We start from the raw sequence: 14,946 nt of genomic DNA on the forward strand, positions 1-14,946 counted from the left end.
AGCACAGAAATTACACATCTTCAGTACTACATCCAGTTCAGAGAGACCACTCGTCCTGTCTGTTCTCTTCAACCTCCACATTAGCCTGGGATCCATCCTGCACCAGGGATGCACAGCTATTCCATTTCTGCAGAACCAGTCTGCCAAGGAGCACAACCAACAGCTGACACAACCAGACAACTCTCTCCTTTCCATACTCTGGAGATTTTTGTATCTCTATTTGCATTTACTTCCATTTCTTGCAACTCAGGTAATTTTCTATCAACTAAGACCTTAACAAGGAAATACAAACCAAGTATATTCAGAGTCTTCAACCTTAAAAGGAAATAACTAGTTCTGTCAACACACCAATTTCTTGGCTTCTTTACTTCCAAACACAAAGTTTCAAATTCTGATCTGTATTCCTCCTCCTAATAAGTCTTTCGATTTCTTTTTACTCTTTGTTTCTTCTCTTAATAGTTTTCCAGAGAATACACTTCTGCTCTTGATCACGATTTATTCTAGCACAAAGATTAAAATACTCAGAGTGAGAATTTGGCTATTTTAAGGCCCATCTATCTAGTTGTAAGTGCTCTTTCATATTAATCCCTAGAGACTCCTCCTGCTTCAAGAATTCACCTGAGCTACATACAGTGACAGAATCTCCTCCCAAAACTTGATTGGTAGCAGTAAGCACTTGCTCAGCATACTGCTACTTCTGCCAAAGCTTACTGCATTATGCTTGTTCTTCTGATCAATAAACACCTCTTCTACTGTGCTCTGAAGAATACACTAATTGCCAGAACACTGTATTTCTCAATAATGCTTTAACCTAAGCCAGAAAAAGAGATGAAAGAACAAAGAGACTGAAACACTGACATTTGCTGTAGAGCATATGGTGTTAGAAAAAAAAAAAACAAAACCCTAGAGCATGCCAGTCAGACTTCAGAACCACTGATGCACTGCTTATCAGACAGAAGCCTCCAATTTCTCAGGTTGTTTTAGAGCCAGCAAGAGGACTTGACTACAAACTTTCCATTAGACTTCACGGGTACTGGCGTCTAGATCTTAAGTTCTTTGGAAAACACAGTCCATGTGTTTACTCAAATTAGATTTTGTCAGGAGGAAATGGGGAGAAGAAATCTGTGTACAGCAGTCTGAGGTTCATACTGTCAACATAAAGACTTTTTGAACTGAAGAAATTCCCACTTAATGAAGAACTATTGTACATGATCTGTCCTATCTACACACAACTCACATTAAAAGAAGCTTAAAAATTAGGCTGTTGGATGTTTTAGAATCATCATCTGCCTCCACATCTCTGCATCACCCCCATATACACAATTTTAATCCACTGTATTTTACCGTGGTCACTGTGCTTTGTTCTTCTGTACACAGTGTTGACAAAGCCAGAGACGGCAGTCTGGATGAAGAGGATAATGTTGATGTCTCCATTCCACTGTCCTCATTTACAGCAGAAAGATCAACCATATTGTGTCCATTCAGTTCGCTAGCTTTACTCTGAGCACAGGCCTGCAAAGAGCTGAGAAAAGTGCCATTGCGGAGACAACCAGTGCTGTGAAAAGTGCTCATGAGCTTTGACGACTTTTGATCACTCTCATCGGAGTCAAGTTTAGGAAAGGACAGAGATTTGATATTGCTCACTGAAGTGATAGGGGACAGGGACACTTTGGAAGACAAGGACATCTTTTCACAGTTTCCCAGTTGCGGTAAAGTGATAAAGCCATTGGGTTTGTGAAGGGGCTTGAGGTCCAACGCAACCCTTTCAATGGATGCCAAAACTTCCTGATCTTGTAACACAGACTCAGACCTTCCTTTGGGCAAACTGTTGTCCAACAGTTGGGCAACAACTGGCCCAGTAGTACCAACATGAATTTCAAGAATGTTTTTTAATTCCTCTTTATCATCAATAGTTTTTAATTCCAGTTTGTCAAATGGGTCTTCTTCACATTCAAAATCAGCTGGGTTGAAATCTGCTTTTGGATGAGGTGGACTAAGAACTTTTTGCTTCACAGCACTACTGTTGGCTGGAGTAGGAGTAAGAATACTATTGTGCTGCAGACTAGCGAGTATGGGGTTAATAGGTGGAGGCATGGCCTCAGGACAAGGTCCCTCTGGGAACCCCATTCTGTTTTTGTCCTCTGGAGCAACTTTTGAGTTCGCTATTGCTTCTTCAGCCTTGCGTTCAGCTTCTTTCTGGGCAGCTTGAATTTTTTTGATATCTTCAGCCCACTCAATTGTTTTCTTTTCCAGGGAGAAGTCATACTGAGAGGAAAGGAGATGGGAAAAAAATAACTTACATAAACATGTAAGAATCACAGTCACTACTTTAACAGCAACTTAAATAACAGAGCAAGAGCTACACGTATTAACATAGACAGTCAATTTTTTTTCCAGCATTTCTTGTAACTTACAGACTTGCAAAACTAGGAGACGCCTGAAATAGTTGATTTTGCACCTAGCAGCAAGGTCTGCTACACTCTGGATTAGAATCCCATATTTTGCCTCCTTCCTACGTTTAGTTTTCCTTAAGAGCTACTGATGATCTCAAAATCTCTCATCCTCTTGGGAAGAAGAGGAAATGTAGTTATTGGTAGTGTAATGCATTAGCCACACTGATGTCACACGTGGACCGTAACACCTAGATCTGGCACTACTGAACTACATTCAAGACCATTGCGGAGTATTTTTTGCATCCAAAGACCAGGACAGTATTTGTCAGTTCACAGTAAAAGATCCCTAAAGGGTTTGATATCAGTTTTACATCCACTAGCTGAAGAGGCATTGGTAGGCTCACCAGCAAAAATGGTACACTGGCAACTCTGATGAAACACCAACCTGCAGCAGCAGTTTTTGCCACTATTACTGGCATGGCTGTGATTCTGTAAGCTTTCCTCATTTAATATCAGCTCTTACAGGGCTGGGTTAGCATAGAGAGACATTTATATAAGCTACTACTATTAACTGCATGAGCCACTGTAGTGGCATAACAAAGTTCTAAACAGACTAAACACATTTACAGCTTTAATATCTTATTAAGACTAAACATCTTTAGTGCCTTCTGAACAATGAGAGAACATTTAGAGAACAAAGCCTATGAGCTATGTGCAGGGTGACTACCTACCTGTGACTCACAAAAATTACAATCCAGAATGATGTCACATAACCAAACAGGACTACTCTTGCAACAGCACTGCAAGGTCCCAGCTCAAAAGAGCAATACACCAGGAAGGCTTGCTATGCCTTTGCTAGGATTTTCTGAGACTCACTATGTTGCATCATATCCTATCCATAGCGGGCTCCAGTGAAAACCTGGAGATCTGGTATCTCAGCTGTACACTGAAGAGCCTTCCCTTCCCTTGGAACTAAGGCTCTAAAAAGGAAGATGGACAATTTACCAGCATAGTGATTTTGAAAAACTCACTAGCAGATGTGCTAGGTTCTATTAATTTCATATTCTTTGCTGTCTGAGCAGTTCAACTATATTTCCAGGACCACATCCTGCACTTGAAGATTTTTATGTTACCAGATGTTTATGTATGAGTCATGAACCTAAAAGACCTGGAAGAAATCTGTACCAAACTGTAATCTCTTTGCTGCACAGCTGGTGTAGCATTTCTGCTCAGAACTGCACAGAGGACAGGAACTGGAAGTTTTTTCATGCCATTACTTTGAGAACTCACAGAATACAGCCATACCTGTTACCTTCAAAAAGCATTCTGTTAACATTCATAGAATGAGGACAATTCTTCTTCTTAAAAAATACCACAGATTTTAGCAACATCAGGGTAGCATTTGGATCTTTAACCAAGACACAAAAACATAGTTCATTTTGGAGTAGATACAAGAAAATAAATGTCATTAGGCTTTTTTAACTGATAAGCAGTAATTTTTTTTTACATGGCTTACCATGTAAAATTTATTTATTATTATTATTATTTTTTTTAACTTACTACACATTCCAGCAGATCTTCTGCTACTACTGGCATAAGATATGCTACTACAGCATACCTGTTAAAAGCAGTTTGCAGCATCATATGTGGGACCCCATAAAGGCAAAAAAAAAACATCACTTACCTGGGCTTCTCTGACAAGCTGAAAAGAATCAGGCAGGCAGAAACCAATGGGTAATCCAACCTTCGCAGGGGTTTTAAATTTGTCTCCTATCTTAAATGGGACATCATCAAGATAGCTGAAAGGCCCTAAAATCAAAAGAAGTTTTATCAAAAACCTCACCATTTCAATTTACTCCTCACATTTCTATATTTGGGAGCAATTCTTCCCCTGTTGCCACAGCTACATCAGGTGAAAGTGATTCAACTCAGAGGAAGTTGTGTCATCAGAAACACTGAATCTGTTTTGATTTCATTGCTTCAGTTTTGTTCTTTACAAAGAACGTGCTAGTCCTTTACCAGTTTTTACAACAACACAACAGCTGAGCAGTTGCTGAAGTTAATATTCCTGGCATCTGAACTTCCTTTGTGACAAGCCTACACAACCAGATTCTGAAGCTCTCCTGAACACTGCATTTTGTTATGCCTCTGTAGAAGGAGCCATTGCTTTTTGCCACATTTGAAACAGGCGTTAGGATGACCCAACTCTAGAGTAGCTAGGAAAAAACAGTTTTGGCATACAAGTAGGAGTAGCATTTGGACAAAAGCAGTCAAAAGAGCAAAGTAGTTCAATGACTGGCTTTAACAAAAACACAGAAAAGTACCTTAAAACTATTTAGTATAGTAATATTGATTTTCCAAATGAGGTAATCTAACTTGATTCACTACCCAATTCATGATCACTCTAATGAGGTCACTGGCTTACTTCCATGGTCCTCCATCTGTGCTTGATGTCTGTCACTTACACACAGTGTTTAAAAAGCTTTTTAGGACAGAAACTCTCTCTTCAAGCATTCTACAAATCACACAAGGTAGAGTCACCAACAACTCAAACACCTCCAACAATCCAGAGATTTAAAAGTTTCTTTTCCACAAGCTGCTGTGAAATGTACTAGAGAGCCCACATCACATCATTTGAATGTAACTTTGCTTTGAATGATATAAATCCAACCAGGCATAAGTGGCAACATCTAGGATGTTGTTCAGTGACTAGCCTCTTGCTCAGTGAGCTGTGCCTTGCCATTTTTATCTGACCCATTTTCATACTTGGATGACAGTTCAAGTACTATTTGCGTTCCCTCACTGTTGACTCATCTACAGTAACAAAGCCACAAGCTCCAAGAGGACAAGCAGCTTTTGAAAACAGGAATATCCTGTTAATTTGGAGTTAAATGTTATGTGTCATCAAGTGAGCTCTCACACTATGTACTCCACTGGCTGGTCCCGGAGTGCTGGTAGGGCATGGGTGGCTCTTCCGCCAGCTTTGAAACCCTCAGGCTAAATAACCACCTGTACCACCAAAACAAGAAGAAAAGGACCCCACACGCCATATGTTACTATCTTCACTGACCCTTACTAAGAACCACACATTCAAGTAAGGCACAGCACGGCATCCATACCACACCTCAATGGCCACTAACACTGTGGCATCCAAGCAGTACCTGAGCTGACTATTTGAGAAGCTGGATATGACATAGTGTGTTTATGCAGAAGTAAGAACTCTTGCAGCCTTTGAACTATAGCTGTAAATTATGGCTGACTCAGAGACAATCACATCTCCAAACTGCTGAGAGCCCAGCTTGGTAACTACCAAGCCCCAGTTAGTCCCACCAGCACTAGCTCTGCTCTAGCAGAGATTACTCCAGCATGCAAGTGAAGCAGGATTACTGCTTTGCACCACTCCCACAGCTCAAGTTGCACAGTATGCAAATATGTGTCTTACTAGAGGCATTAACACAGTAGGTGGTAGATACCACCTCTTACATGGCATTCTTGTTTGCCTGAAACAGGCACTAGTCACTGTGGTGTTTACACCACAATTTCATTTGTTTTAGCACAGTAAAAAAAAACCTAGGAACACAGACTGGATTATCTGAATTGACAGCTGTTCGTTTAACCTCAACATCTAGGCTAAGGAGAAAACTTCCCAGTGTTTTCCCAATGTGATAGTTTTCTAATACACTGCTATACTCTTGTCTTGAACACAACTCAGCTACAAGGATATCAAGAAACACACAAAGTATTCTAGGCATTTTGACAATGAAGAGTCCATAATGCTAAAAAAGTTCTCCTGAAGTGAAATGTTGAAGCACATAGTACTCAATTTGTTCCAGCACAGTCAGAATAGCACTAGCCTAGCTAATTTAAAAACTGAGCAGAAAGCAAAGAGTCCTTTTTTTACAAACAGATGACCATACTGTCTAAACACTCTGATGGGTAAGGACATAAACAGCAAATTCAAAACAATAAGCAGAACCTCCATATACAAAGTAAACAAGCCATTATTTCAATGGTTTAAGCAAAGCCACTGAACGTTTTCTTAACTGTTCTTTTATAAGCACATTAGCCCCTTCATTTCCTTTAAGGGCTTTATGACATATTGAGGGAGGGCTCTGTGAGAACAGCCCCAGTAAAACAGTAGCTGTTCAACTGCTCTCTGATGCCACGCACTATACGACACTCCTGCATCAAGGAACTACTGCTGTGAGAGAAAGACTTCTGTCCACTTCAGTAATGCAGAAACTGCCAGCTAATTCACAGAAGCAGTGTGACAGCATAATGAGAACAGTTCAGATAAAGTGCGGTTACCAGTAATGAATTGGGAACTGTTTTGAAACCAACTTAGTTTTAGTGGTCACACAAACTAAGGTTATGTGATTTTCAGAAACTGGATTGAAAAGTTCTTAAACTGTACAGAGTCAGTGACAACACAACAGCAACATTAACTTGCTGCACTTAATATAAGCTGTCCTTTTGCATATCAGATGAGAGCTGTACTTCTGGATGCCACTTTTAAAGTAAGCTTGAACTTCCAGTTATCCAGATGACAAGATAGCACATGGAGTTACACCTTACTCAAAGTTATAAATCACCCCTCAAGTGAAAAAAAAGTGTTCTGTTGTCTCCAGCCTCTTCCCATCTGCACAAGGTTCTGAGAAACCCACTCTAGGTAGCCCACCTTGAGCAAGAGGTCTGGAAAAGATGACCTCCAAAGTTCCCTGCAAAGCTCAGCTATTCTGTGATTTCACCTCCTGAATTCAGCCTCTAACTCAATACACAGCTGAACAATAAGTACAAGAGATCCACTGACTCGGTTGACTAATTACACCTTGTCACAGAACCCAAGCTGAAGGCAGATGAGGAGATCAGAATGCAGCTACTGGACTAGATTCACACTAAGTCAAAATTCAATTAGTAGGATTGAGGCTTCCCAACTATGGAAAAGAGTGAAAAAATTACCTTGCTGATTTTCCAAGAAATAAGCCAAGAAATCTGTTCCACAATTCAGAACCAGTACTGTGACAGAGTTAAGGATATCATTAGGAACAGAGGATCTTATTATTCTGAAGCCAGGGGCATGTTCCACCAAACTCCACTGTTTTAAGAAACAGTTAAGACAGGCTTATTTCCATCTCTGTGCAGGGTCTCTTCTAGTCTGGTTTAGGAAGCAGACAAATTCAAAAGACAAGTGTCCAGAGAACAGCAGCTGAAGAGTTGGCAGTTATCTAATAATGAAGTAAATTGCCACAACAACAGAGGTAGCCACCCAAAAATCAAGTTTTGGTAGACTATTTCTATTAATCCTTAATGTATATTTGAATTAACTTAAATTTACTGCATACCTCAATTTCATGCTTGCAAGACAGAACAATATGCTCAGGAGGAAGAGGAATGCATCTGGATCCTACTTTCAGAAAAACTACCCTGAAAAATCAAGGCTGTTTTTTCTGACACAAAATATTCTTTCTATAACAATCATGTTAGACATTTCATTTTATCCTCCCAGTGCAGCTTTTACTTCTTTTAAGGATCTACATTATATGTAACAAACTGAATTTAGGTCTCTAAGGAAATAAGAACTCTTTCAAATCTATATCCCATTTTCTAAGAGTAACACAGGTACAAGAAAGTAATTCTTTATAACACCAAACATCTGCATGATATCACACATCTCAGACGTAGACAAAAATCTCTTCTTCACTTATCTAGCTCAATACTTGCAGTTATGCAAGTCCAGTTTAGGAATAAATTCACTGCTAAGAAAAAAGCAAGCACAATGCTATATTAAAAGCTTAATTTTCAATCCAACTGTTCATTTGACTTCCATAAGAATAAGCTGCAGATTAGTGACTGCTTCAGTGGTCTTCACATCAGTACCATAATTACAGCTCACCTTTGATACTGAAGGGGATTCTTGGAGAGGTATTAGTCTGCCATGAGAGAAGGTGGGGGTAATGGAGAATAATCAGCTGCTTTATTTCAGTTTAACTAGAGAACAGGCACAGCATCAGCAAACAACTATGCAAGGAGGAAGCCAAGGCACTTCATTTACAACAAAAATCTCATCTGAGGCTGAACAATTAGTCTCTGTGGCCTTTCTAAGCCAAGGCTCTAGTCAGCAACAATACTAAGATTCATCTGATTGAAAGATAACAAATTCCACTCACCGTGAGAGTCGGATCCCAACTTCTTAGAAGCCATTTAGAACCTGAAAAATATTTTAAAAAAGCTTCAGCAAATTTATACATACTGTGTTGCATAATCCTATGCAGTTCTGCAGTCTTATCTCTGGATTATAGGATACGCTGCTGACACTTGCTATGTTTATTCTATTGCCAAGATAAATAGCCAAACTTATTTTACAGTGTCAATAATTCAGACATTAATTTAGCCTAGGGTCTGACAATCTAAGTGGCAAAAAGAAAAAAAAGGCAAGAAGAAACAGCCAGATTAATTAGGAAGGCAGAGTTCTAGGTCACAGTACTCAGAAGTTGCTCCTTCCCAGACCCAGTGAGCAAGCACAACCTGCCTCCCCTGCAGGACTATTAAGAATAGCTTTTCCTACTGGAAATACCACACTGATCCTCTTCAGTTTAATCCCTGTTGCTCTAAAAAGGGATACTATGACATTTGCTATGCAGAGCCTGTCAGACAACACAGTGCTTGTCCAGACGCACTGGGTAAAATACACACAGTACACAATGCTGGTACACAGAAACTGGTAGGAAAATAAAGTTTTCAAATATGCACAAGGAAGCAATGGTAACATTTTTCATCCAGTTCCCACAGAATTTCATTAACAATTTTTTTGAGAAGTTAATAAAGCAAATACTCCGTGATTAAGATGTTAAAGGAGTTTAGGCATCACATAACACAGCAGTCTGATCCCAAGGAAAAGCTTTTCTTGAACTAGAATGAGCTGCAAAATACCTGCTGATTAGTCAGCTAAAGCCCAGCTCCAGGATGCTCCTGGTGCATTCAATAACAGATCTGCTTCTTTTGCTGTACTAGAAATATATCAGAAGATCTTTCTTAAAACACCACAGCATAACTCCCTGAATAACTCAATCTAAGTCCTCCTTTGATGCTATGTATGACATAGGATCAGAGCTGCTCTGTTTCCAAAGGCCTCCAGCTAACAGACTGCAGCACCTAACAGGCATTCTTCACAAAAATGGAATTAACCAGCACACTCCCACCAGCAGCCAACAGCACTCCAACCACAACATGGAACAGATCTAACTTTCACATCCATCATCCCCAAACATGGTCTTGTTCTTTAAGTTTCTCTTGCAGATTCATAAGAATGTTACCCTCACAGATGTTCCCTTAAAGAAAGGGTGTCTAAAGATGTTTAGCTGCCTCCTGGTAGCAACTGACATGTTTGGGATCAGGTTGAGACAGTTTCAACTGTTGTCAGCAAACAGAACCATTAGGCACTGCACACAGTAATGCTGAAACAGGTTCCCAACCTCATTTTGTCATCTCTTCAGAAAAGTGGATTTAGTTAAACTAGTATATCTTGAGTAATCAGATTTGGTAGGCTATCTAGCCCATTACAAGCATCTTGCTGCTCTCTCTTGCCACCTAGAAAAAAATACATATTTGCAGCCAGTTACAAGTTTGAGGGTTACTGATGTTACAGCTATGCTTCTGGGTTTGGAGTATCTTGGCTTGGTCAAAGCTTTTGCACTGGACAAAAGGCCTGCTTACCTTTATTACTGCTCTTTCAGAAATCAGAAGGACTTGCTTCCAAAGCCTTCCTCCAACACATCCCTGCAGCTCTACTACCACTGTCTTTCATCTCCAAACACTATGAGATGCTGAAGGGTATTTGTGGTTGGGGCACATGGGCATACCGATTTCTGACTGATACTTCATTACATGTTTCAACTTAATAGAAAGCCCACTTTACTATATGAAGGGATTTTCAGCATCTTTCCTGGGTAACAGAAAAGCCTAGGATTAAAAGTTTGTTACGTATTTTTGGGTCTTCTTATAGAGACCTACAAGCTTTCTTCTATAATTCCACAATCCCTTAGCCCAATCCCTCATTCATAGTTCCAGTTAACCCTCGGTTCTAGTTAACCCACTGGAAAGAAGATCAGGGCTAAAAGTGTCTGAAAGTTCTAAGCAATTCTAATCTCAGCAGCTACTGAAGTAGTCTAGTATTAACATACTGACAAGAAAAGCCCACATTTCACTTAATTACCTTGAGAAAACAGTCCTAAAATCATAACGGACAAAAATAGAGTAGTAGAACCCAGAATGAGGAAAGAGAACCTCAGAAACTGAAGACAGAAGGGAACACAGGAGAGGAAACAAAACAGATGCAGAAGTAAAGAGCTGTCAAGACAAAACTGACGATAGAAAAAACTGGCACAGAAATAGAAGACAAGCTGAAAGCTTGAAGAAACAATTCCTGGTGGATGAGAAGCTGGACATAGGCAGCAGTGTGCACTTGTAGCCCAGAAGGCCCACTATATCCTGGACTGTGTTAAAAGAGGAATGGCCAGCAGGGAGAGGGAGGTGATTGTCCCCCTCTGCTCAGCTCATGTGAGGCCCCATCTGGAATGCTGAGGTCTGGCCTGGGGCCCCCACCACAAGAAAGATGCAGAGCTCTTGAAACAGGTCCAGAGGAGGGCCACAGAGATAACTGGAGGGCTGGAGCACCTCTCCTGCAAGGAAAGGCTGAGGGAACTGGGATTGTTTAGCTTGGAGAAGAGAAGGCTCCAGGGAGACCTCATTGTGGCCTTCCAGTACTTGAAGGGAGTGTATGAACAGGAGGGGAAATGGCTGTTTATGAGGGTGGATAGTGATAGGACAAGGGGGAATGGTTTTAAACTGAGACAGGGGAGGTTTAGGTGAGATATTAGGAGGAATATTTTCACACAGGGGGTGGTGACACAGTGGAACAGGTTGCACAAGGAAGTTGTGGATGCCCCGTCCCTAGAGGCATTCAAGGCCAGGCTGGATGTGGCTCTGGGCAGCCTGGTCTGATGGTTGGTGACCCTGCACATAGCAGGAGGGCTTGAAACTAGATGATCATTGTGGTCCTTTTCAACCCAGCCTATTCTGTGATTCTAGGAAGGACACATGGAGATGATGATACCAAGACACTAGCAAGAGAATGTCAGATGCAGATCTACAACTGAGTCAATGCCAATAAACACAATCTCTATCTCTGAAGTTAGGTGCATCTGAACCACCACTCTGCAGCACTGGTATTACTAAGGTAAATACAATCCACTTACTGCCACTGACCATATCAGGCCACAGCACTACTTTGCTATATCAGCATGATTCAAAACAACTGCTTTTGAGATCTTACAGATGAGTTTTCAAACATCTTCTGCTTCTTGCACAGATAATCATGTTGCATGGATAAGAGTTCCCTTGCACAAGAGAAAGAAGATGCTCCTGACAGTCTACCTGGCACATCCCCACTTAAACTCAAACTCTTAAACTCTTTCACTGCATGAAAGAAACAATACTAAAGAGCCAGGCCTATCAACAGATGAGAAAAATAACAGAAATTAATTACCATCAAGAGTGATTTATGAGGAGATGCTGGGAAGTTGTGTTTTATTGTAGTTACTTCCACATTCTATTTACTCTCTATTCTTGTCTACATTCCTTTTCTTCTGAAAGAGCTTGGACTGTAAAGTTTCAGACAACATTTTTAAAGTTCTACTCTAATTACTAATTTCAGTGTAAATCAAAGGCTACGGCCAGTGTCAAGATTCCTTATGTAGTTTTACACGACACTTATTGATTTAGATAGTGCCCATTGCTAAGATAAAATAAGATCTTCTTACTAGAGCTTCCTATCTATGCATGCTAAATAATTGCTATACAATTGAGATCCCTTATGTGGGCTGACAGTAAAAAGCTGATGACAGAAGTTCAGCACAGAACAAAGCAGGTCTGGCTTTCAGGTACTGCAGTTTGCAAATTGATGACATTACTCCTAAATCTGCAGATGTTTCTGCTTTATACCTCCAACAGCTCTGCAAACAGTAAGCCTAGTAAGCTGCAGAGTGCAGTAAGTTCCCTTTTATTACATACAACAGCACTGAGCCACTGAAAGCAGTTCTTTGGATCAAGCCATTTTAAAACCAGATATGATACTTTTCATTCAATTTCCAATGGCCATTGGTTAAAACAAATCTAGTGACATGTCTTATTCTTACAGGATACAAGTGGTCATCATATGTTTAACCAAATGCAGAATAGAAATTACAAAGAGAATAATAGGGTGTATGGGGGCAGGGATAAGATATCCCTGCAGCATACAAACCCCACATTTCAACCATTTAAGCATTCTGAAGAAGGATCTAGAATGTGAAAGACAGTCTGCAGCATCAAATTAAATTAGCTTGTTATTTTCAGGGCAGTGACTGAAGTGCAGAGGGACAGGAACTAATAGAGCAGTTCTTTAAAATATACATATCTAGAATGCATTAATGGGAAGGACAGGGAGAAAAGAGCCCCTGAAGACAGGTCTATCTGCACATCATGTTATCAAATTATGAGACAACACTGAGGCAATAACATCCAGAAAGGATTTCTACATGCAGATGCTGAATAGCATCTTCCTAACAGTGACAAACATTAGGAGAAATTGATTCTTTGAATTTTTCAGTTGCTTAGCATAACATAGGGGGCAATCAAACCATCTGCTTCGGTATTATCAGTCAAGGGGAAGTTAAACTGGAAGACAGCTCTCTTCCAAACAAGAAAGTATTGCATCTCTCATTTTACTGTTCCATATGGATTCACTGCATTAATGTCCGACAATCACAGTTCAGTAGCAATGCTTCTTGAAAGTTCCACTTTGCTCACTAAAAACACTGCTCTAGTCAAAAGCACACCCTGTATGAAATGGTTAAGGACTTAATGCTCATAACTGATAATACAGTCCTATTGTGCTTTTTAAGATCTTGACTGTGTATTTGGGCTGTAAGGCAGTTTGCCACAATTTCACTCAGAAATAAGGGAAAGCTCTACAATGGCTGAGAAAATGATCCAGCACTTATACCACCAGTGAGGGCTACAATAATCTCACAACACAGTAAGGAAACAAAATCTAAATCTGATAAGCAGGGCAAGTGCTTTTAATTAATATTCCCCTATATCTAAAGTTCTAGACAGCAAATACCTAACACCTCTGATAAAGTGAAAAGCAGTTTATCAGGTGAAAAGCATCTAGAAGTCTGTACCAAATTTAGCCAATTTGTATTTGTTGACACAAGACTTGATACCACTATGAACAAATTACATCCTTACCAGTAATCTCAGCACAGCTAGTGCCAAGCACATGTATTAACTTCTGCAGCTAATGCATCTAAGAAGAAAGCCAGCATTTCAATATAACGCTTTTCATATTAATTAGAAAGAAGCTATTAGTTTCAACAAAGTACTCCATCTACCCTGTTCTTCTGGTAAAAACACATGGAAGAATTTTGGAGTGTCCTGTACATCTAGAATGCATGTCCAGAATCCAGAGCAGCTTAAGCTAATTAAAATGTTGCTTTCCTTGTCGCAGTGATAATTCAATACGCAACAAGCTAGCTATGAAGTACCTTACTATTAATACTTCAGCCTCTTCCTAATTACGAATGAGGAGTGCTAGACACTCTTCCTATGCTACCAACAGAGCATTGACAGAACTGTTCTTCTCTTCTACAGAACTCCCTTTTTAATATCTGTGCAGTTTTGAGCTTTTTCTTATATTCTTTGATCAAGAGAGGTATACAAATAGTTGGTCTCTTATTACCTAGAAGGGTTCAACACGGTGCACAAGGCCAGGAACTGCTCTCAATGCCAACACAATAATTCCGTTCATATTGCAGAAAGTAATTTGTATTCTTTTCATCAACACTAACCAAGAAACAACGTGTTTTAGCAATTCAACAAGTGACTGTTATTAAAAAAAATGTATTCCAAAGAAATCTATACTCCTGCTAGTTTTTCTTGTAAATGTTTATGAATAAAAGTGGCATAATTTATTGCCACATTTCCTTTTTGGTTAAAAATTTGGTGAAAAAAATTCTTATGGAATTACTCAAGCAAAGCAGATGAAAAAACTAACAAGAAATTAAGAGGACAAAAGTTTTAAAACCAACTATCTGGTAGCAGGTCAAACAGCAGTTGCAATTTTCATATAATAAAACTTCAGTAAAATAAGTGTGCATTGTACTGCACAAGAATAAAGGGAACAGTGTTAGACCACTACATATTCACCAATTCTTCCTCTTACACCCTGGTCACATGCACTACCCACTCTCACCATACACTTAGTACTCCCTCAGCAAAACTCAGTATGTTACTGACAGAAAGCATTCTGTTGAATTAATCACTCCACCTACAAACAACTCTGCCTGCCCTGTACAACACAAGCTAAAATCCTGTGTGGAAGCCACTGCTTCAAATCCTGACTGCACCCCCAGCCCAAGCAGCCAAAATACACAAGGCCACCAAAAGACTCCTCCTATTCCCTATAGGACCCAGTGTGGTTAACACTGCTAAACTCTTCCAGTCACCTAACATC

The 14,946-nt window shown here is 39.9% G+C and overlaps 1 protein-coding gene across 3 annotated transcripts in view; it reads right to left on the minus strand.

The window, feature by feature from the left end:
• UBAP1 (ubiquitin associated protein 1) overlaps positions 1-14,946 on the minus strand; it is a 37,360-nt gene that overhangs the window by 12,413 nt on the left and 10,001 nt on the right. For all 3 annotated transcript variants that reach the window (XM_090132280.1, XM_090132278.1, XM_090132279.1), the window contains exons 2-4: positions 8,561-8,601; positions 4,078-4,202; positions 1,345-2,265 (exon numbers count right to left, since the gene is read on the minus strand). In XM_090132280.1, coding sequence (XP_089988406.1) covers positions 1,345-2,265; positions 4,078-4,202; positions 8,561-8,594 — 1,080 coding nt within the window. In that variant the 5' untranslated portion in view covers positions 8,595-8,601. The remainder of the gene's footprint in view (positions 1-1,344; positions 2,266-4,077; positions 4,203-8,560; positions 8,602-14,946) is intronic.

This window comes from Phasianus colchicus, chromosome Z (assembly GCF_987193195.1).
Source record: "Phasianus colchicus chromosome Z, bPhaCol1.hap1.1, whole genome shotgun sequence".
Taxonomy (NCBI): Eukaryota; Metazoa; Chordata; class Aves; order Galliformes; family Phasianidae; genus Phasianus; species Phasianus colchicus.